The sequence below is a fragment of the Taudactylus pleione genome, unplaced genomic scaffold, assembly GCF_031769625.1.
Source record: "Taudactylus pleione unplaced genomic scaffold, aTauple2 ptg000156l, whole genome shotgun sequence".
In the NCBI taxonomy this organism is placed as follows: Eukaryota; Metazoa; Chordata; class Amphibia; order Anura; family Myobatrachidae; genus Taudactylus; species Taudactylus pleione.
The window spans coordinates 12,772,366-12,796,671 of record NW_028284558.1 but is presented as its reverse complement, the minus strand read 5'-3'; the positions used below and the strand labels follow the sequence as shown (position 1 = coordinate 12,796,671).

General features: G+C 45.1%; 1 protein-coding gene across 1 annotated transcript in view; it reads left to right on the top strand.

Annotated features, from left to right (window-relative positions):
* The window catches only part of LOC148521649 (bile salt export pump-like), a 144,156-nt gene that overhangs the window by 85,057 nt on the left and 34,793 nt on the right, over positions 1–24,306 (top strand). Inside the window, exons 17-18 of the mRNA XM_088474902.1 lie at positions 15,939–16,083; positions 21,633–21,791. Of these exons, the coding sequence (XP_088331028.1) occupies positions 15,939–16,083; positions 21,633–21,791 (304 nt within the window). The remainder of the gene's footprint in view (positions 1–15,938; positions 16,084–21,632; positions 21,792–24,306) is intronic.

Sequence of the window (24,306 nt, the reverse complement as noted above, 5' to 3'; positions counted from 1 at the left end):
AGTAATAGTGTCCCCAGTAGTAGCAGCCCCTCCCCAGTAATAGTGTCCCCAGTAGTAGCAGCCCCCCCCCAGTAATAGTGTCCCCAGTAGTAGCAGCCCTTCCCAGTAATAGTGTCCTCAGTAGTAGCAGCCCCTCCCAGTAATAGTGTCCCCAGTAGTAGCAGCCCCCCCAAGTGAGTGTCCCCAGTAATAGTGTCCCCAGTAGTAGCTCACCCCTAGTAATAGTGTCTCCAGTAGTAGTAGCTCCCCCCAGTAAGTGTCCCCAGTAGTAGCAGCCCCCCCAGTAATAGTGTCCCAGTAGTAGCAGCCCCCTCAAGTGATAGTGTCCTCAGTAGTAGTAGCCCCCCCAGTAATGGTGTCCCCAGTAGTAGCAGCCCCCCAAGTGATAGTGTCCCCAGTAGTAGTAACCCCCCCAGTAATGGTGTACCCAGTAGTAGCACCCCCTCCCCAGTAATTGTGTCCCCAGTAGTAGCAGCCCCCAGTAATAGTCCCCAGTAGTAGCAGCCCCCCCATAATAGTGTCCCCAGTAGTAGCAGCCCCCCAAGTGATAGTGCCCCCAGTAGTAGCAGCCCCCCCAGTAATAGTGTCCCCAGTAGTAGCAGCCCCCAGTAATAGTGTCCCCAGTAGTAGCAGCCCCCCCAAGTAATAGTGTCCCCAGTAGTAGTAGCCCCCCAAGTGATAGTGTCCCCAGTAGTAGCAGCCCCCCCAAGTGATAGTGTCCCCAGTAGTAGCAGCCCCCAGTAATAGTGTCCCCAGTAGTAGCAGCCCCTCCCAGTAATAGTGTCCCCAGTAGTAGCAGCCCCCCACAGTAATAGTGTCCCCAGTAGTAGCAGCCCCCCAAGTGATAGTGTCCCCAGTAGTAGCAGCCCCCCAAGTGATAGTGTCCCCAGTAGTAGCAGCCCCCCAGTAATAGTGTCCCCAGTAGTAGCAGCCCCCTCAAGTGATAGTGTCCTCAGTAGTAGTAGCCCCCCCAGTAATGGTGTCCCCAGTAGTAGCAGCCCCCCAAGTGATAGTGTCCCCAGTAGTAGTAACCCCCCCAGTAATGGTGTACCCAGTAGTAGTACCCCCTCCCCAGTAATTGTGTCCCCAGTAGTAGCAGCCCCCAGTAATAGTCCCCAGTAGTAGCAGCCCCCCCCGTAATAGTGTCCCCAGTAGTAGCAGCCCCCCAAGTGATAGTGCCCCCAGTAGTAGCAGCCCCCCCAGTAATAGTGTCCCCAGTAGTAGCAGCCCCCAGTAATAGTGTCCCCAGTAGTAGCAGCCCCCCCAAGTAATAGTGTCCCCAGTAGTAGCAGCCCCCCCAAGTGATAGTGTCCCCAGTAGTAGCAGCCCCCCAAGTGATAGTGTCCCCAGTAGTAGCAGCCCCCAGTAATAGTGTCCCCAGTAGTAGCAGCCCCTCCCAGTAATAGTGTCCCCAGTAGTAGCAGCCCCCCACAGTAATAGTGTCCCCAGTAGTAGCAGCCCCCCCAGTAATAGTGTCCCCAGTAGTAGCAGCCCCCCCAAGTGATAGTGTCCCCAGTAGTAGCAGCCCCCCAAGTGATAGTGTCCCCAGTAGTAGCAGCCCCCCAGTAATAGTGTCCCCAGTAGTAGCAGCCCCTCCCAGTAATAGTGTCCCCAGTAGTAGCAGCCCTTCCCAGTAATAGTGTCCCCAGTAGTAGCAGCCCCTCCCAGTAATAGTGTCCCCAGTAGTAGTAGCCCCCCAGTAATAGTGTCCCCAGTAGTAGTAGCCCCTCAGTAATAGTGTCCCCAGTAGTAGCAGCCCCCCCAGTAATAGTGTCCCCAGTAGTAGCAGCCCCCCAAGTGATAGTGTCCCCAGTAGTAGCAGCCCCCCTAGTAATAGTGTCCCTGGTAGTAGGAAGCCCCCCCAGTAATAGTGTTCCCAGTAGTAGCAGCCCCCCTTAGTAATAGTGTCCCCAGTAGTAGCAGCGCCCCCCCAGTAAGTGTCCCCAGTAGTAGCAGCCCCTCCCAGTAATAGTGTCCCCATGCAGGCCCATAGTAGTGCCCCTTATACAGTACCCCCAGTAGTGGTCCCCTTTAAGCAGCCCCCATTAGTTCCCCTTATACAGTACCCCAGTATGCAATGCCCCCAGTAGTGGTCCCCCTTATGCAGCCCCTCATTAGTTCCCCTTATTCAGTGCCTCCAGTAGTGGTCCCCCTTATGCAGGCCCCCAGCATAACATCATGACGTCTCTCCCATTACCCCGTGCAGGAGCCGAAAGGGAGCCGGCTCTTGCAGTGGGCGCGCAGCAGTCAATGAGAGTCTATCTGACTCTCATTGGCTGCTGATGCACACAAATCTCCGCCAGCGCTGGCAGAGGATGTGTGTGCAGCAGCAGCCAATGAGAGTCTGTCTGACTCTTTGGCTGCTGAATAACACACACATCGCTGCCGTGCTGGCGGCGATGTGTGTTAGCACAGCCTGAGCCTGCCTGCCACCCTCCTCCTGGCGCTATTGGGCAAGCGCTCAGGGGGAGGGAAGGGGCTCAGCTGTGCAGCACAGGACCGGCGCTGGAAGCCTAGCGCCGGTCCTGTGTAAATGTGTAGCACTGTCCGCACTCAATGCCGTCGGCGCTACACTGGCTAACTAGGGCGGGCCGGCACCGTGGCCGGCGGCGCCCCCCGCGCCGCCAGTCCAACAGCGCCCAGGGCACGTACCCCGCTCGCCCTGCCCTAGTTACGCCACCGCATTGCACATGTTCGCATTTTTGGGGGCTTTTTTTATAAACAGATATTCCACCTGAGAATTTGGGTGTATTTGCAACCAGCTCTGTATTAGGTCTAGGGATGTGTGCCGACCCCCATGTTTTGTTTTCGGCTTTGGATCTGTATCTCCTCCGTGTTTTGGATCTGGATCTGGTTTTGCAAAACCACCCTTGCGTGTTTTGGTTTTGGATCTTTTTTAAAAAAAATGATAAAAACAGGTAAAAAAACATTATATGGGCCTGTTTTTGTTCCTACAGTATTATTAACCTTAATAACATTTATTCCCAGTCATTTTCAGTCAATTTTGACCACCTCACAGCTCACAATATTGAGTATTTCATCTAGGTTAGGCCTAGAGCCAAAATGTTGCATCCAGCTAGGTGGCTGACTAAACTAAGCGACAGCAGTGGGCTGCACTAACATGTGGACATTTTAAAAAAATGAAAGGGGCATACAGGAGATGCTGAGTGTGGCCATTACAATTTCTGGACATTCATAAACAATCAAATTCAAAATGTCAGACAGCAATTCCCAAACAGCACATAATGGAGAGAAAAGAGGTGCAAGATGGAATAGTCCTTGGGCCCTCCCACCCTCCATTATGTTGTATATGAAACAGGACATTCACAGTTTAACAAACCAATCATTTCAGCAACAGAGACTGCCAATTGTGGGTGATATGATTGGTTGGTTTGGACCCCCATAAAACAAGTTGCCAATGTGCATTGGACATGGAAATGATCCCATACACAAACTGGCTTTATATTACAACATCGGATGTCGTCGTCGTCCTTGTCACCCCCATCAGTGTATACATCCTCTTCTTCAGACAATATTAATTCGTCCCCGCTGGAATCCACCATAGGCGCCTCTGTATTTTTTTAATGTAATTGTTGGTAGAGGTCTTCCTAATGGAATTTGTAATTCATTTTAATGAACATCATCTTTTCCACATTTTGAGGAAGTAACCTCCTACGCCGATCACTGACAAGGTTGCCAGCTGCACTGAAAGCTCTTTTGGAGTACACACTGGAGGGGGGGCAACTTAAGTAATGCAAAGCCAGTTTGTGTATGGGACTCCAAATTGCCGCTTTTTCCTGCCAGTACTGAAAGGGACTGTGGGCCTGATTCAGAGCCGCTCATAAGCGGCCGCTCGTTCGCTCCGAGCGATGTTCGCACATCTGCGCATGCGTATGGGTCGTAATGCACATGCGCCAACCAGTCAGTGCGGTCGGAAAACGTGTGTTCGCAAAATTGCGAGTGCCTGCTAATTTGAGTGACAGGACGAGGCGTTTGTGGGTGGTAACAGGGGAAGGTGCTTGAAAACGGCGAGTGGAGATCCGAACGCAGGCGTGCCAAATGGTCAAAACGGGCGTTTTAAGGGTGTGCATAATTAACAAAGCAGCGTCATCGACCACGACACTTGGTTGTTTCTTAGCCTGAACTATTTGCATGATTGCGGTAGGAAAATCCTACCACAAGCACTGCGAGCAGTTCAGACCCCTTTCGATGTACTCGATTAATCAAATAAATAGCGGAGATGACGTAGGATACGAGCGGCCAGGGGGCGTCTTTACAAAATAGCGAGCGCATGTTTCGTTCGCTCGCTCAGACATAGAGGCATCAACAGACCGCTCAATTTAAATAGCCGGCCCCTTTTTCTGAACGAGCGAGCGCAAATAGCGTCCGGCTCTGAATCAGGCCCTGTCTGACATGCCTATTTGGATGTTATCCCTAAAACAGTAATCTACCATTCTGTGAATGGTGACCGTATCAGACATAGGACCTGATTCAGACCCGATCGCAAAGGCGCGATCGCTCGCTCTGAGCTATTTTCGCCCATCTGCGCATGCATATAATTCGCAGTGCGCGTGCGCAAGCCATTCATTTCGATCTGATTTTGGTAGCTTGTTAGCCACTATCAGGTCGCTGCTTTGAGTGACAGATAGTGCCGTTTGTGGGTGGTAACAGGGGAAGGTGCTTGTGAACGTGGGAGTGGATGTGTGAACGCAGGTGTGTCTGGCCGCCAAAACGCCGTTTAAAGGGCGTGCATAATTAGCAAAGTAGCGTCATTGTACACGTTACCTGCATGTATTTCAGCCAGCGCTGATTGCTGTGCTTGCGGCAGGCTAAGGCAAACCCAAGGGCTGCGAGCAGCTCTGATGGCTCACGATGGTCCTGATTTATCCTTCATATCCCGGAGATGACGTGTGTTGCGAGTGGCAAGTGGGCGTCTTCATACATTTGCGAGCGCACTTTGCCGTAGCTCGCTAAAACATAGTGGGCGTCCTTACGCAACTCAGTGCGATCGCTTAATTTAAATATCTGGACCCTTTTTGCCAGTGAGCGATCGCATCTTGCGACCGGATCTGAATGAGCTCCATAGTCACGGTAGACATGCCACTATTAGTAGGAAGTTCTCTCAGGCCCGACCAGATGTCATTTTTTGGTGACTGATCTGCATGACTAGCAGGGATTCTGTAGGGAAAATTTAGTTTTTTCCTGGCAGCTGCTGAAACTGCAGGAGGAGATTATGGCGTGTCACGTGCCTCTTCAGCTGATAATTTTTTTACCAACAGCTCTTTGCATCAGATTTATGTTCGTTGAAATAAAAAGACACAAGGTATGACTTAAACCTAGGATCAAGTATGGTCGCCAAAATATATTGATCTGATTTCAAGAGATTGATGACCCTTGGATCCTTGCGAAGCGAATCAAGGGCTTGATCCACCAGTCCGTCATACTTAGCAGAATCGCTCCATTTCAGCTCCTCTTTCAGTTTCTCCAGCTGTTTTTGCAAAAGTCTGATGAGGGGAATGACCTGACGCAAGCTGGCAGTGTCTGAACTAACTTCACGTGTTCAAAGAGTTTGAGAACCTTGCACAACACGGAAATTATTCTCCACTGCGCTTGAGTAAGGTGCATTCCCACTCCACGGCCTGTGTCATAGGCTGTGTGTAGCCCTGGATGGCCTTTTGCTGCTCCTCCATCCGCTGAAGCATATAGAGGGTAGAATTCCACCTAGTTACTACCTCTTGCTTCAGCTGATGGCAGGGCAAATTCAACAGTATCTGCTGGTCATGCAATCTTCGACAAGCAGTTGCCGAATGTCTAAAATGTCCCGATATTTTCCGGGCCACCGAGGGCATCTCCTGCACGCCCCTGTCATTTTTAAAAAAATGTTGCACCACCAAATGAATTGTGTGAGCAAAACATGGGACATTTTGGAATTCCCCCAGATCTAATGCTCTCACAATATTGCTAGCATTGTCAGAAATCACAAATCCCACTTAAGAGTCCTAGTGGGGTAAGTCATTTTACAATGATCTCCCTGAGTTTTTCTAAGAGGTTCTCAGCGGTAAGCCTCTTAGTGAAACCAGTAGCCTGCCTCTGAATCAGCTGGCATTTGGTAGATGCTGCTGCTGCTGCTGTAGGCAATACACCTACCAGTGGGCTGTCACAGTCATGTAATCTTTAGTTTGCCCTGTCCCACTTGTCCACATGTCAGTGGTCAAGTGGACTGTGGGTACAATGGCTTTTCGGAGGAAATGAATAAGGTTTTTTTAATGTCCATGTACAGACTGGGAATTGCTGTTCTAGCAAAGTGGAATCTAGAAGGGATCTGGTAGTGGGGACACAGGACCTAAATTAACTCTCTAAAACCCACAGCATTAATGGCGTATACTGGACATACATCTAATACCAGCATAGCTGGAGTCAGTAATCCACTGTGCAACAGGGTGACTGCTGTTATACTTGTTCGCCCTTGCAAAGGATTGTTTGACAGTTACAGTAATTGTTTGGTTACAGTACTACAAGTAGTCTTCCTCCTGGTCCCCTTCTGGGATAGAAGATCCACTCACAGCAACAGCAGCAGCAGGCGTAGTCATCAAGGATCCTTCTGAGGAATCACGGATAGGAGACGAGTCAATCATGCTTATAACATTGGATGCAGCAGGAATACTTCCGATGATGAATGAGGATGTTGATGATGCAGGTGTTGGTGGTGGAGATTGAAGGCACTTCTATCCCATAGAGAGGGAGCAGGTAGGTGACACTGGACTGATTGTTAAGTTTACACTTTGGAATTTGATGAATGCGCTCCAAGTGACGTAACAAAGAGGAGGTTCCTAGGTGGTTAAGGTCCTTACCTCTACTCACTCTTGCTTGGCATCAGTTACAGATGGCTTGACAACTGTTGTCCGGATTTGGGTGGAAATAATTCCACACGTGAGGGGTGGATTTTTTTGTCTTTTGCCCCGGCATGACAACATCAATGGGCTTTTTCATACCATGGGCAACAACTGTAGCCTGACTTACACAAATGACATCCTCGGCATCAACATCCTCATCATCCTTAGCGGCAACTACCGAAATATCCTCCTCATCCTCCATGTGCAATTCCACAGAAGCATCCTCGATGACTACGTCAGCAATATGTTGACTGCCCTTCCCCACATTTACAGAGGGCACACAAATGTGGGAAGGAGGATCCTCAAGTACACTATTTGAAAGGTCTGGCTCACAAATGGCAACCACGTACACACTTGCACTTTTCCCGGGGATTTGTGATTTGGATTTCTCGGAGCACACAGTTGGTTCTTCCGGAGCTGTCTTACTCGTCTTCTTCTTAACAATTTAAATTTTTATAGTACCACCTCTACTACAACAAGCAGAAGAGCTATCATCACTAGAACCACCAGTCATAAATAAAGGCCAAGGCCTTATCCTTTCCTTGCCACTTTGTGTAGTGAATGGCATATTGGCAATCTTTTGTTTATCTAAAGTCAACTTGGCTTTAGATTTTTTTTCTCTAATAAAGTAAAAGAAGTTGCTTTTCCATGTCCATGGCCTGACTTAAGCCCTCGGGCATCGGCCTTCACAGAGGACGAGGACGTTGACAGCTCTGCATCATCATGACTGCTGCCGGCAGCTACAACATGTGGTTTTTGCTCTCCTGTCATGTGACTGCCCTCCATATTCACTGCGGTCTTGCAGCAGAGTCACGAAGCAAGCAGCAATGGTGTTGCCAAGTTGCGGCTAACGCACACACCAAAAAAATACACTTTTTATTATATAGATTTAAAAAAAATTTTGCCCACAACTTGGGGCCTGGAGCGCCTCTGACCGAGGCAACAGAGATTGACGACACAGGCAGCACTAGGTTGCTGTCTGAATAAGTGCGGCTAACGCAAAAGCACACACAAAAAAATACACTTTTTATTATATAGATTTTTTATTTTTTTGCCCACAACTTGGGGCCCGGGGCGCCCCTGACCATGGCAGCAGCGATTGACAACACAGGCAGCACTAGGTTGCTGCCTGAATAAGTGCGGCTAACGCAAAAGCACACACAAAAAAATACACTTTTTATTATATAGATTTTTTATTTTTTTGCCCACAACTTGGGGCCCGGGGCGCCCCTGACCATGGCAGCAGCGATTGACAACACAGGCAGCACTAGGTTGCTGCCTGAATAAGTGCGGCTAACGCAAAAGCACACACAAAAAAAAACATTTTTTATTATATAGATTTTTTTTCATTTGCCCACAACTTGGGGCCCGAAGCACCCCTTGGGGCCCGAAGCAGTGATTTACGACACAGGCAGCATGCTACCAGCCCAGATGGACACAGCACAGCAGCTCAGATGGACACAGCATACAGCACCTGCTGAGATGGACAGCAGCCAGCACCAGCCCAGATGGACACAGCAGACAGCACCAGCCCAGATGGACACGGCAGACAGCACCAGCCCAGATGGACACAGCAGACAGCACCAGCCCAGATGGACACAGCAGCCAGCACCAGCCCAGATGGACACAGCAGACAGCACCAGCCCAGATGGACACGGCAGACAGCACCAGCCCAGATGGACACAGCAGACAGCACCAGCCCAGATGGACACAGCAGACAGCACCAGCCCTACACTACCCACACTCCCTGTTCACTCACCACAGCCGGAGTGAAATGGCGCCGACACGGGCTTCTCCTTATAAAGCAGAGACGAAAGCTTTGCGGGGTTTTGCCTCGGTTTGAGATCCGTGGCTGGCGGTGGAACCAAACGTACGTTCGGTTTTCGCCCCGGATCCCTAACTTCGGGTGGTTTTGGATCTTTGAGATTCAAACCCGCTCATCTCTAATTGGTCCAACGTTCCTTGGGCATTCTTACATCAAGACTCCGTATTTCAGGACTGTTGGTACACATTGTATTATAAAAGATTGTTTCAGAAACATTTTAAAACTCTTTGTCACTGCTTCTTCTTAAATAACAGATCAGCATGATGATAGCAATAATGACTAAACCTGATAAGAAAATTCTATTATGTTAGGTTAAGTTAGGTAGTGCAATGCTGAACAGTACATTTTCAATGATGTCCTTTGGAGTGGAGATTACAGTGGGTTGATCTTTTATCTCCTATATATCTGAATTGCTCAGCTTTGAAGAAGTATTTCTATTAATGTTAGGACAATAGGGAGGGTAAGCCGGAATAGCTATTATTACCTGCAGTGGATGCGTTCCGTGCTATGGTATTGGTAGCAGAACTCTAAAGGGTGCAATACAGTACAGTATATAAAGTAAACTAAAGATGAGTTAATTCATCCATAGAAAGTTAAGATTTTAAAATGTTCTTAAAATTGGGTTCACCAAAGACAGTTACCAATTAACTAAGATTCAATGGCTAAAGGATGACCCAAATACTGTACAGCCAGACAAATCACGGTCCACCAAATAAGAATGAGCCAATCACAACGGAACTGCCACCATCAAATGATTACAATCTTAGAAATGTATTTTGTAGCTAATTTCACACTCACTCTTCCAGGTTGTATGATAGGAGTAACCTGTGTCAGGTTGTATGAGAGGAGTAACCTGTGTCAGGTTGTATTATAGTAGTAACCTGTGTTAGTTTGTATGAGAGGAGTAACCTGTGTCAGGTTGTATGATAGGAGTAACCTGTGTCAGGTTGTATGAGAGGAGTAACCTGTGTCAGGTTGTATGATAGGAGTAACCTGTGTCAGGTTGTATGATAGGAGTAACCTGTGTCACGTTGTATGAGAGGAGTAACCTGTGTCAGATTGTATGACAGGAGTAACCTGTATCAGGGTCCGTCTACTGAATCTCGATTCTGTCACAAGTCTGCCTATTGAACAGTTTCCCCAACACGTTCCCATACATTGCTGTCTACACTGCTCTGCCTAAACAATGCTCAGATTTGACAGGTTACAAACAGTTTCTGCATAGCAGTCTCTGAGATTATCCTTGTGGGTGTAATATATACATAACAGAGATGCGTGACTGTTTACCGTTTATATACAGTAGTAGATTTTGTTACAGATATTTGAAATACAACTTATTCTAATAGTGGCATAAAATTACCTTAAGGGGCCCATACTTCAGCAATTAATCAGGGTAGTTCCCTGTTCTGTCGATGCCTGGGTCAGGTGTTAGGCAAAATCCAACTTGTTGGACAATCTCAATTTGCGATTTTGATTTGCTGCCTAGTTTGATTACCCAAAAGCCGCAACATGTGGCAGTTGCTCTAATAACATAGATACAAAGAATTTGACGGCATGTAAGAGCCACTTGGCCCATCTAGTTTGCCCCTTTTTTAACCTTATGGTGACCTCAAACCCTATTTGATCATTAGTTCTTTGTAAGAATAGCCTTAGTCTATCCCAGGCGTGTTTAATATTATATGAGCCTCTACCACATCTGATAGAAGACTAGTCCACGTATGCACTACCCTTTCGGTGAAGTAATTTTTCTTCAAATTTCTACTGAACTTACTTCCCTCCAGGTTCAGTGCATGTCCTCCTATTCTAATACTTCTCTTCATTTGAAGAATGTTTCCCTCCTGGGTCATTCCATGGTAACTCACATTACAAAATACTGTAAGTCGCTGTTTTCTTGTTTACTCATTTGTTTATGTACTTTGTAAGGCGCCGCGGAACCCTTGTGGCACCATATAAATAAAGGATAATAATAATAATATACATTCTTCCAATGCTTGACCCGTACCATCACTTTCTCAGCAAACAAAACTAACCTCACACAATTCCTTTTGCTGTTGACAACCATGCACACACTCACCACGTCACCCTGCAACGTGAGTTACAATGGAATGACCCTCCTGTACTGTCAGGACTGCGACTATTTCAGTACATAAAGTTAGACTACTTTTGCCAAAGTTCCATTGTGGTCGTTGGAGGAGCTATCCTGCTTGCTGGCATGCTTCTCATTCAGGGGATAGAGTGTTAAAGTGATCATCTGTTTCCCAGGTGTCGTCAGGTTGTGGGATTCCTAGATTGCTCATTATTTCAAACCTGATTCCATTTGGGTCACATGTTCTGAAACTTCCTATGGATCACAGACCTCTCCTATAAAGCCTGTTACTAAATGTGTCTCAGTGTCTGTGCAACGTTGCTTTCAGGTCTTTCTTGAACTCCTGCCAGATCCCCACTGTGCCTGTGGATTGCTGTGTACTTTGTTATATTCTAGATGAACTTCTGATGCCCGTTATCTGCTGCACTACAGAACCCAGCATTCCTATTGTCTAGGTATTGCTTATTGCTCCATCACTGTGGTTTCATCATTTTGCTACACTATTTACTTTGCCTGTTGTCTTTCCGTTCCTGTGGATATTGAACATCCTTGTTACAGTTGTCAACAGCACCGTTACAGTATCATCTCTGCATCACGGGGCTCAACCCCGCTCTGAACCCTAGCCACGTTGCAGGGCTCAACCCTGTTCCAGAATCTCATCACATCACAGTGCTCAACACTGCTACAATCTTCTCCGCATCACGGGGCTCAACCCCGCTCCGAACCCTAGTCACGCCGCTGGGCTCAACCCTGTTCTGGAATCTCATCGCCTTACAGAGCTTAACCCTGCTCCGACTTCACTACACCACAAGGCTCAAGTTTGCTTCATCTCTTACTGCACTGCAGGGCTTGGCCCTGTCCCGGAACCATATTATTCTTCAGGGCTCGCTCTACTCTGGATTTCCATTACTACAGGGTTCTACCCTTACAAAGGTCCTCAATGCCATCCTGAGGTGTTAGCCGCATACTGGACTCGGGGTTCCCTACCACGTTAGTTCTTATATGGTAAAGGCTGCATATATATATTTGTGGATTTCCTCCTATACTTATTATTGCATCAATACGGGGATTATGTCTTTGAAGCCATGGGAGACCCAGGATCAATTCATGAGAGGCTTTCGGAATCACAAGGTAAGACAAACTTTCTACATGGAGCGTCCCAACTTTGAGATTCAAAGGTTGGGTGCGATGCGTAATTCTCCCACCGGCGATTTGAGTGCCATCGATAGCCATTAAGGACACTGGATGTGGCAGCCATTCGGTGAGTATGCGATGTCTGTGAACAAAGTCCGCAGTGAGGAAATTCCCAGCAGATCCTAAGTCGAGCAGGGCAGGAACACTTGGATAGACTTGGTTCACCTCCAGCAAGTCAATGAGGGTAGGATCAGTTTTCTTATGTGATTCCATGGATACTCCTAACTTAACCCCTCTATCATAAGTTAGGAGGGGCGTTTCCCAGTTGGGAAGGACAAGACTTGAGATGATGCTGTGGAGAAGCGCAGTACAGACAAGAGATTTCCTAGACATCTTCTCTGACGTTCTTCAGTAGTCAGCCGGGAGCGATTCACTTGCATGGGTTCATCAGGAGAAGGAGAAGAAGAAGTAACTCATGGAACAGAACAACCCTTGGCTTGGTCGTACCGACTTCTCTCTATAATTCGCTCCCTATGTCGCAAGTCGACTTTATTACATAGGGAAATCAGACTGTCCAATGAAGAGGGCAACACACGGGAAGCAAGATCATCTTTGATTCTCTCAGGTAATCCATTCCAAAAAGGTGCTGCTAAGGCATCTTCATTCTAGTTCTGAGGCCAAAGTACGGAATAAAATCACATATTGGCTGACAGTCTTACTGCCTTGACGAAGACATAAACATCATTGGAGGCAGAGGTCGTTCTACCAGGTTCATCGAAGATTTTTCGAAAAGTTGATACGAACTCAGTGTAGTTGGAGAGAACTGGGTCAGCCTTCTCCCAGAATGGAGAAACCCAGTCCAGGGCTTGACCAGTTAATAATGATATTATGTATGCTACTCGAGTTCTGGCAGTGGGAAAGCTTGCTGCCTGCAATTCAAAGTGGATCTCACACTGGTTCAAAAAACCTCGGCAAAACTTTGGATTCCCATCGAACCTGCTAGGAGGAGAAAGCTGAAGACGGGGTACTGGAGGAGAGACTACTGCTGCTGGGGCAGGATTACTAGACTGGAGGTCCATCCTAGAAGTTCCAGAGAGAAGAGCCTGAACATAGTCCAAACGAGCAGACATCTTGCATGTATTGCATCAAATGCACATGAGCAGACTCCTGTCCTCCCAGATGACTCAACACATCCTGGGTGGAACCAGATCCAGGGCTATGAGCACCAGACGGGTACATGTGGCCAGTGCAAACTGTCACGGACTGGGGAACTTGGCGTTGCGTACCCAAACTGGGTTGTAAGACAGAGACACCTGAACCAACAGGTAGTTTGAAACTGGATGGTTTGATGTAGTTTCTGCTCATACAGTAATAGAGGAGACTGTGATATAAGTTGTTATAATATAGTCCTCTGTGCAGAGATAACGCAACTAGAAGATACTGAATAAAACTGTAAAACAAAAGTCTCTGAATAGTCATTGGACTTGGAAAAGAACTGGAGGAAGAAACTGTAGACTTGGAACTGAATGAACTTGAAGAATAGAATTTGACTCGGACTTGAGCAACGAGGATTGAACTTGTAGAACTTGGAATATGACTCCGGACTGGAGTAACGTGGAATTAACTTGTAGAACTTTGAATTTGACTCCGGACTGGAGTAATGTGAAATTAACTTGTAGGACTTGGAATATGACTCCGGACTGGAGTAGCACTGGTAACCCACAGGAAACTCAGGAACATAGGTATTATGTGAGAATCAGCCTAGCTATGCTAGGAAGCATAGGTTTCACACCGGGAGTTCAGGAACATAAGTCATGCAGCAGCAATGGACATTGTTGCACTGGCAACCAGCATGTGTTACAGGAAGGTCTTTTATACCATCAGGCTGAAGCGGATTCTCTGAAGCAACTTGAGACGGCTGCTGAATGGATGCATGAGTATCACCTGACCTGGCCCAAGATGGCCGCGCCCATGTTCCAGAAAACTTACATACTGGCATGCCGTGTGCGCATGGATCTGTGGCAGAGGGACACAGGCGCGGGGATGCTGCAGACGATCCGCAGGCGGATGCCCCGCATCGGAGATCACCGAAACAACAGGCCGATGGCTCAGCAGGTAGCGTTGGCACAGCCGCACGGGAAGATGTAGGGGTCTGAGACGGAGGTCTCTAGCATGGTTTGTGACACCTATCTAATTACATTCCCTCTTACAGCCCACCCATAACCTCACATATTTTCTCTTTCTTCAATTTCACTTCCTCCTGACCCTAGGCCAACATTCCTGTGATTCTATCATGGTCTCCCTAACCTTTAATAGGGGGTCTTGTACATTTTAAAAAGTGTACAGTTAGGAGGTTGCATAAACAGCACTACACAGTGGGGCTCGTGTAATGTTCAGACACCCATACATTGTACAGTAACATATATACTTCTAAATAGTTCAGGTCCAACTTTTCTTCATCTCCACCTTTTCGAATGCGTTTCAATCAGTACTCTGATCTTCCTCAAGGCCTTACTGATTGAAACGTGTTGACAAAGGTGGAGGAAAGTTGGACTTGACCAGACCAGGATAGGACGGTGTTACCCATCTGTGAAGCTGGATTTTTCATGCAGGCAGTGAGATTATCCACTAAATTTCTATATGCACCATATTCACTGGATTCTGGTAGGAAGCCACCCTCACCATTTTATATTTTGGATGTATCAGCTGTGAATATTTGAACTGTATTCACTTTGGATTTTATCACCTAGATGATGTTCTATTAAATATTCTTTTTATTCTATTTTGGAACTTTCTCTTTGTTATATTGTGACAGTCGGTCACGATTCATCATACAAATTTGGATATTTATAGGTCTCTAAAAAATATGTTGACTATACACTTGATATATATTAAGATATCAGTTGGGAATTTTCTGCACTAGACTGTTTGTTTTTGTATCTTTACATGCTTATCACCATCGAAGTATATACCTCTCACCTACTACAAAGAACATCTATTACGAAGAATTTTGGGCCACTTAAATTGGTACACTTCATAATTAAGAGAAGTGGTATTATATAAGCGCAGAGGGGTACTCTCCAAGTTTTGCTATTTCATGTTTGTCTTGGTGAGGATAACACCAGGGAGATATATACCCCTTTACGGCAGCTTTTAGTGCAATAACTGGTTGATACCAATTCTATATTTCCTTTATACTTCTAAATATAATTCTGACTGATCACAACGAATGCGAATATTTTATACAATGAATCAATTGCCATAAAGTAGCTGAGTCTGGGTTGGCAGTAAAACAAAAACAGCTAATAACTTTGCACCTGGAGAAACATATTGTAATCAGATATGAGCAGTTTGATTTGCTGAAAACCGAACACACCTGAACTCTGGGGTTCTGACTCAAGCCGAGTCCGTGCTCGGATCACTTTGGGGTTCCGAATAGGTCGGGTCTTCTCATCAAGCTCGGAACTTATAAAAATTGGATTCCGCACAATTTGGATTGCACTTAAGTCTCTCCCCTGTGATTTTGGGTCCTGTGAGGTGATGAAACTTGATTGGAAATGACTGGAAATATATGCTATTGAAATATATGCTATTGATGTTAATACTATAGGAAAAAAAACAGGTCCAAGTTACATAATTTTAATTGTTTTTAGACAGTTTTTAAAAAATCCATAATGGTGGTTTTGCCAAACACGACGATGATTTCGAACCAAAATCAAAACGGGGGGGTCTGCACACATCTCTAGTTGCAATGCAAGGGGAGCAAATACGTATATTGTTTTTGCATGTTGGGTAAATACTGGCTGCTTTTGCATGTAGCCCACACATGCTGGACAGCTTTATTTTTACACTGTAATTTAGATTTGAGCTGGGACACCTGCAGTGCAGCAAGTGTTGTCCAGGTGCAAAGTTACTTACTGTTTTTTCCTTTGTTCCCAGCTCGGAATCAGCCAGAGTGCATTACATGCCATGATACACTCATTCTAGCTATGTTTTACAGGAATACCCTACGGCTTCGTACAAAGTCCCAACTTTCCAATTTATTTCCTGATGCCTTATCTGGTACTGTGAATGGGTCATCTGCCATGCTAGCCAATGATCTCAATGAGATGGAAGAACACGATCAAACAAAGGTCCAAAAGAAAGTAATGATATTAAGTATTTGTACTGTACTTTGTTTACATCCAGTCACTTTTACATTTGTGCTTGAACCCTTTTTTATTTCATTAGCTAGGAACTTTGAATATACTTATATGGTTTTGTGTATTATTAAAAAGGATATTTTAATGTACTTTTTTAGGCAAATTACATGCAGCTGGTTTGAAAGTTTTATTTTGTATGCTGCCTTATAAAAACAATGCAGTTGTTCACATTTTCAGGGGTCTATTTAGTAAATTTATAAATGACTTTTCTCCAGCAATTTAGCTGGAGAAAGCCTAAAATATAGGGAAATATTTTTGACTATCTTTAGTATAGAGAAAAGTGCAGAGAAATCACTGATTTATCCACAATTTAATTTGTTTTGTGTATTTCTGCAGCTCCCATAGGTTTCAATGGGGGCTGCGCACAAATTATATTTATATAGGGATACGTTTAAGATGCCGGTGGTCGCAATCCCGACGGCCGGCATCTAGAATCCTTAATCCCGGCTAGGGTTAAATGACAGGCGTCTATAATCCAGACGCCTGTCATTTTCCTGACGCCGGCACACGGGCGCCCGGCATCCCTAACGAAGGGATGCCGGGCGCCGCAAGCAGACAGCCGCGCGGGGGGGGGGGGGGAGAGGGTTAGGTTTAGGCCACCCGGGGGTGACCTAGGGTTAGGCACCCCCCCCGGGAGGGTTGGGGTTAGGCTAGGGGGAAGAAGGGTTAGGGTTAGGCACCCTCCCTAGGTCTTAGGGTTAGGGACCCCCCCTGGGATTTAGGTTTAGGCAGTGGGGAAGGAGGGGTTAGGCACTTACAGGGGGGAGGTTAGGGTTAAGCACTTGGGGGGGAGGTTAGGGTTAGGCAACCCTAAGGAGGGTTAGGGGGTTAGAATAGAATAGTTTATACTTACCTTTAGACGATCGGGATTTCCAGCGCTGTCGGGCTCTGCTGTTTTGTCGGGCTGCCGCAGCCAGGATTCCAACTGCCGGTCTTGCGGCAGCCGGCATTCCATACCGAACGCATTTATATACAGTATCTGATAGAACAAATGCTTCTAACTCTGCTGTATCTCTGGATAGGGTTACGTCTGTCAGCACCGGAGAAATGCAGATAGAGACCGTTCTCTTCCTACTTTCTCCCAGATTGCAGAGATTTCGAAGGTCCCTGGAACCCGTTCTGCGTGTACACAATTATATGTTGCCGTCTTTAGCATCTGCAAGAGATGGCAATGTCGGGGCAGTGTTCCCCTCGCTGTGACAGATCCTTTTCACATGGGTTGTCCCGGCAGGAAGTTTTAATTAAATAAAGGGAAATAGAAATTGTGAAAAAACTAAAATATATTGGCTGTCTGTAGATGACTTTACTAAATAAACCCCTCCTTTATTTTTCTGTATGCAGGAAATTGAGAATTTTTTTTTAACAAAATGTATTTGTAGACAGGACACATCTGAGATACAGCTATTGCAGTGGCTGAAACTTTGTCATCACTGTGGTACCTTCATGGGGGCACCATAGGCACTGCCCACATACTCAGAAGCAAACACCACTTTGGGCCCCAATCCCCGTTGCTTCTTACTCTGGCCAGGGCCGAAACTAGGTTTTTCGTCACCCAGGGTGACAGTAATTTGGCGCCCCCCCACCCATCATAAGATGGCCTTTTCTGACATAAATTTACTATCCATGCCTTAAAAATATTAGTTAAGGTTTCTTAATAAAACCATCAAATGTCCAAATTATTTTATTAAAATTGCAAATATCGACAGAACAAACATATTACACATATTGTAATGCCCTTTACACATAATGCTACATATTGTAATGCCCTTTACACATAATGCCACATATTGTAATACCCCTTACACATAATGCTACATATTGTAATACTCTTTACACATAATGCTACATATTGTAATTCCCTTTACACATAATGCCACATATTGTAATACCCCTTACACATAATGTTACATATTGTAATGCCCTTTACACATAATGCTACATATTGTAATACCCCTTACACATAATGCTACATATTGTAATACCCTTTACACATAATGCTGCATATTGTAATGCCCTTTACACATAATGCCACATATTGTAATACCCCTTACACATAATGTTACATATTGTAATGCCCTTTACACATAATGCCACATATTGTAATACCCTTTACACATAATGCCACATATTGTAATACCCCATACACATAATGTTACATATTGTAATACCCTTTACACATAATGCTACATATTGTAATGCCCTTTACACATAATGCTACATATTGTAATACCCCATACACATAATGCCACATATTGTAATGCCCTTTACACATAATGCCACATATTGTAATACCCCTTACACATAATGCCACATATTGTAATACCCCTTACACATAATGCCACATATTGTAATACCCCTTACACATAATGCCACATATTGTAATACCCCTTACACATAATGCTACATATTGTAATACCCTTTACACATAATGCTACATATTGTAATACCCTTTACACATAATGCTACATATTGTAATACCCTTTACACATAATGCTATATATTGTAATGCCCCTTACACATAATGCCACATATTGTAATGCCCCTTACACATAATGCTACATATTGTAATGCCCTTTACACATAATGCCACATATTGTAATGCCCCTTACACATAATGTTACATATTGTAATGCCCTTTACACATAATGCCACATATTGTAATACCCCTTACACATAATGTTACATATTGTAATGCCCTTTACACATAATGCCACATATTGTAATACCCCATACACATAATGCTACATATTGTAATACCCCTTACACATAATGCTACATATTGTAATACCCTTTACACATAATGCTACATATGGTAATGCCCTTTACACATAATGCTACATATTGTAATACCCCATACACATAATGCCACATATTGTAATGCCCTTTACACATAATGCCACATATTGTAATACCCCTTACACATAATGCCACATATTGTAATGCCCTTTACACATAATGCCACATATTGTAATACCCCTTACACATAATGTTACATATTGTAATGCCCTTTACACATAATGCCACATATTGTAATACCCCTTACACATAATGCTACATATTGTAATACCCCTTACATATAATGCCACATATTGTAATGCCCTTTACACATAATGCCACATATTGTAATACCCCTTACACATAATGTTACATATTGTAATGCCCTTTACACATAATGCTACATATTGTAATACCCCTTACACATAATGCTACATACTGTAATACCCCTTACACATAATGTTACATATTGTAATGCCCTTTACACATAATGCTACATATTGTAATACCCCTTACACATAATGCTACATACTGTAATACCCCTTACACATAATGCCACATATTGTAATACCCTTTACACATAATGCCACATATTGTAATACCCCTTACACATAATGCTACATATTGTAATACCCTTTACACATAATGCTACATATTGTAATACCCTTTACACATAATGCCACATATTGTAATACCCCTTACACATAATGCTACATATTGTAATACCCCTTACACATAATGCTACATATTGTAATACCCTTTACACATAATGCCACATATTGTAATACCCCTTACACATAATGCTACATATTGTAATACCCTTTACACATAATGCTACATATTGTAATACCCTTTACACATAATGCTACATATTGTAATGCCCTTTACACATAATGCCGCATATTGTAATACCCCTTACACATAATGCTACATATTGTAATACCCTTTACACATAATGCCACATATTATAATACCCCTTACACATAATGCTACATATTGTAATGCCCTTTACACATAATGCTACATATTGTAATGCCATTTACACATAATGCCCCCTGCAGCTGTGCCCCTATAGTAATGCCCCCTGCAGCAGTGCCCCCTATAGTAATGCCCCCTGCAGCAGTGCCCCTGTAGTAGTACCCATATAGTAATGCCCCCTGCAGCAGTGACCCTATAGTAATGCCCCCTGTAGTAGTGCCTCTATAGTAATTTCCCCTGCAGCAATGCCCCTATAGTAATGCCCCCTGCAGCAGCACCCCTATAGTAATACCCAGGGGCGGATTGGGATAGAAAACCAGAAATTTCTGGATGCAGCCCTAATGAGGGTGCGGTCTGTTTCGGGGGCTGTGTCTGTTGAGAGGGTGGGATCTGTTGAGGGGGTGGTTGCGATGGATAGCTTACACAGTCTGGCCAGCTTGCGAACCCAAAATACTGCATTTATCAACACAGATCCTGGGCTTGCCACTCCAGTAAAATGGGGCGGATACACCTATGGGAGAGACAGCATGACATCTATTCCATAGTGCCTGTGGGGGAAGCCGGAAGCTGGAGTTCAGGAGAGAACTCCAGCCTCTGGCTGCCGCTGCGCTGCAGGGAAGGAGCCGGACGCCCGCTGGTAATAAAATCACAGCGGGCGTCTAGCAAATGGAGCCTACCTGCAGGCGTGGGTGCAGCGGTGCTGTCGGATGCAGGGGCTATGGGCCCCTGATCCGGCACCTGGTGCACATGCACCTCCATCCCCCCCCCCCTCTAGTTGCGGCCCTACTCTGGCATTTGCGGCAATATGAAGTTCAATTTAGCCCGAATTTACTAACAATCACATGCAGGTACAGGGGCACTGAAAGGAGCATGTCCCTGCGATGTATGAATAAGTGAAATTATCTTAAAATCAATCATTTCCCTTGAATACTGGGAGGCTGGGTGGTTCTGCCTATGCACGGTCTGCTGACTGTGAATGTGCGGCGACCATTGCCAGGGAGGGTTCCGGAGAAATAGTAGCCCATATAGGATAAGGCCATCTGGAGATGGCGTCATCCTACCGGGGCCAAGCTCTGGAATGCTTCGTATTCTGGATCTTGGTAAATCTGACACCCTTGCATCCCCCATAGAAATATATGGGGACTGCGGCTGCTGTCGAAAACGGTGGGACCGGGGTAGATATTGTAAATAAGTGCTGTGGTCTCTCCTTAATACATTCTGGGGATTCTTAATATCTGTGAGTATCCGCCAAAATCGGCTATTTTTGGGGGAAAATTCCGCAAAAATTACTTGATAAATAGGCCCCTGAGTCACCAACTGGAAATATACTGTAGTATCTATTATTACCAAAGCTTTAACAATTGAGATAACATTTGGATTTTTGAAGATTGGGCAAATATGAACAGAAGTGCTACAAAAAATATAAGTTAAAATAAAATTCAAAAGATTTAAGTGGCTGTATGGTTTTGTGTATCAGTCATCCATTTTCTGTGCTGTCCAGCAAGCTATCGTCTAAGACTTTCACCCAACGGGAGTCATTTACGACACAATAGAACAGCACAGAGTTGACGGCACTATCTGTCTCCAAACGTTCTGTAGTCCCATACATGTATTTCTTTTATGAAGTTCTGATTCTGAATTAAAAGATACGTGATTTAGACAAATCATAGTTGAATTATTCTATAAGTTTCAACATGTATCTATGTACTGTCAAGTTGATTATAGCCATGTTTTAACAGAATAAGAAGAAAAGCAAAAAACAAAAGACATCTGTTGTAATGAGAATATTGAAGTACAATGCTCCAGAATGGCCATATCTTGTGTTGGGGTCTGTCGGAGCTGCAATTAATGGGACACTAACTCCGTTGTATGCAGTTTTGTTCAGTCAAATACTGGGGGTAAGTGCTGACTATAAGAAAATCTATATCTATCTAGTAGATATTGACGCAGTTCATCATTTATACAGTATATATATATAAAATATATATATATTATATATATATATATACAGAGAGATGCGGCACTCAGGGCTTTGAAAAAAAACACTGAAACGACTCCCGGAAGTGTCAACGTTTCAATGTCAAATCAACCTTTTCGCCTGGACCTTACGAAAATGTTGTTTTGACATTGAAACGTTGACACTGCTGGGAGTCGTTTCAGTGTTTTGTTTTTTTAAAGCCCTGAGTGCCGCATCTCTCCCTATGTATATACTTGCTGCAAGGCTTAATTTATGATGAGCGCAAGATACATACAGTATCTATAGTATTTAGAAAAGAAGGCACTCAAAAGGGCCTTTAAAATAAAACTTATCATTTGGAAAATACATTTTGGTCCAGGACATTACGTCATACAGTTAATGAGAAGTTGGAGAACTTAGAGCCTGATTCAGTAAGGAACGCACAGATGCAAACGCATGCACCTGACCGCTGCGAGAATATGCTAATGAATGCATACGCACGGCAATTGCAGCAGAATAAGCAGACACTCAGCACTACATAATACCACCCACTTCCCTTTACTTGTGTCCTCTATACCTGGCAAGACAGCGGAAACATCGGTAACATCGAGAACCATCGGACCCATACGCACAATATTGGTTGACCTGACCGTCCCGCAAACATAGCGAGACTTCCTGTGTGCAACTAGACCTCAAGCTGCGTCCACCGCTGCAAAGGCTTAATTATGCACACCCTTGAAACGCCATCCAAATGCACAGGCACACCTGCGTTTGCCCGACCCCTCCTCCATCACCACCCACAAATGGCACTTTCTGTCAATCACTTGTCCCTGGGTCTGTAAACTCCCGGCGCACGCATATTCCATTTCACTGGCCAGTTCGTGCACACGCACTGCGATTTATACGCATGTGCAGAGTAAAAACATCGACCGATTGCGTGCGTCTGCATCCATGCGTTCCTTGCTGAATCAGGCCCTGAGTTCCTTCTTATTCCTGCTGAAAAATAGCACTGTATATAAATATATACATACGAGTACATATATAGTATATATATAATGAAACTTGCTTTGCCCCATTGCCATCCATAACAGACATGGGGTCCCAATACATTACAAACAGTAAAGATGGCAGCACTCAGAGATGTTGGAGTCCCAGGCCCCATAATATCTGATGGCATACCTGGTTATTCACTAAATTATATAGATTTAGCGCCTATTCCCCATACAGAGCAAGATGTCTGTCGCGACTGAGATGCTCCTAGCGGAGTAGCGACAGGTCACATAGGAAGCACAAGGGAAAAAGCAGAAGAATCGTAAATCTTCTTCATTCACAGATTCAGACACAGGGCCTGATGCAGCAGGTGCTGAACGCAGATTCCAGATGTTCGGGTATCTGCGCAGACACAGGACCCATCCTGCAAGTGTACAGAATGGGTCCTGCTAACACTCTCGCAGACTGTCAGTGATTGACAGTCTGCTGCTGTTTGTGGGCGGGGAGGGGAGGGGACGGTGATGCCCTCCGTTTCCCGAAACGGAGGCATGTTGCCGCCTTGGCGGAGGAGGGAAGAGGGTCTCAGTCGGCTGACAGAGATTTCCTGGCCTCTTCCTCTAAACTGCGGCGGCAGACTGCGGAACCCCATGGGTCACCACAGCCGGCCGATGTTACGCAGACAACGCAGCTCGGATAAGTAATGCACAGGAAGCGTGATGCCTCCTGCTGCATTACCATATCTGCAAGGATTTCAATTGCAACGCTGCCTGCGTGCATACATCATATCTATAGCCTGAGTGCATACATCATATCTATAGCCTGAGTGCATACATCATATATCTATAGCCTGAGTGCATACATCATATCTATAGCCTGAGTGCATACATCATATATCTATAGCCTGCGTGCAGCTTTGCAAATACAATCCTTGCAGAATCAGGCCCACAGTCGCACACAGATATACAAATGTCACACATCAAATTGATCAGTGGATGCTAGCAATTTAGTTTAGCAGTTCCCAGTTGTTTTATTTGAGTAAGATAAACAGCGCAGCTGAGTTGCCCAACCCCTGCGCCGAGAGGGGCTATTGCCGCAACTTGAACAACAGTGTATGAGGACACATCTGTACTTTTAGATTTTACTCTTAAATCACAATTCATTGCAGTCTCATTCAGTGTGCCGGCGCTACCAATAGGCAAACCAATTGCCTAATTCTCCAAGATGTAAGTCGTGCATAAAACAAATGAGAGACATTATGTGACTCATTCTGTGTCTTAAATGTCACCAAGGCACCATGGAGGGCCAGCTCCTGACAGCACTTACCTGTGCAGCTGACGGCTGCTGCTGCTCTTCCATGTTTCTAATGAACTGTGGGTGTGGCCTTGGAGTATGATGTCAAAGCCCAACAACACACTCTCAAGAATAGATCCCACCACCCTGCCCTAGTAGAAAAAAAAAATGGGGGT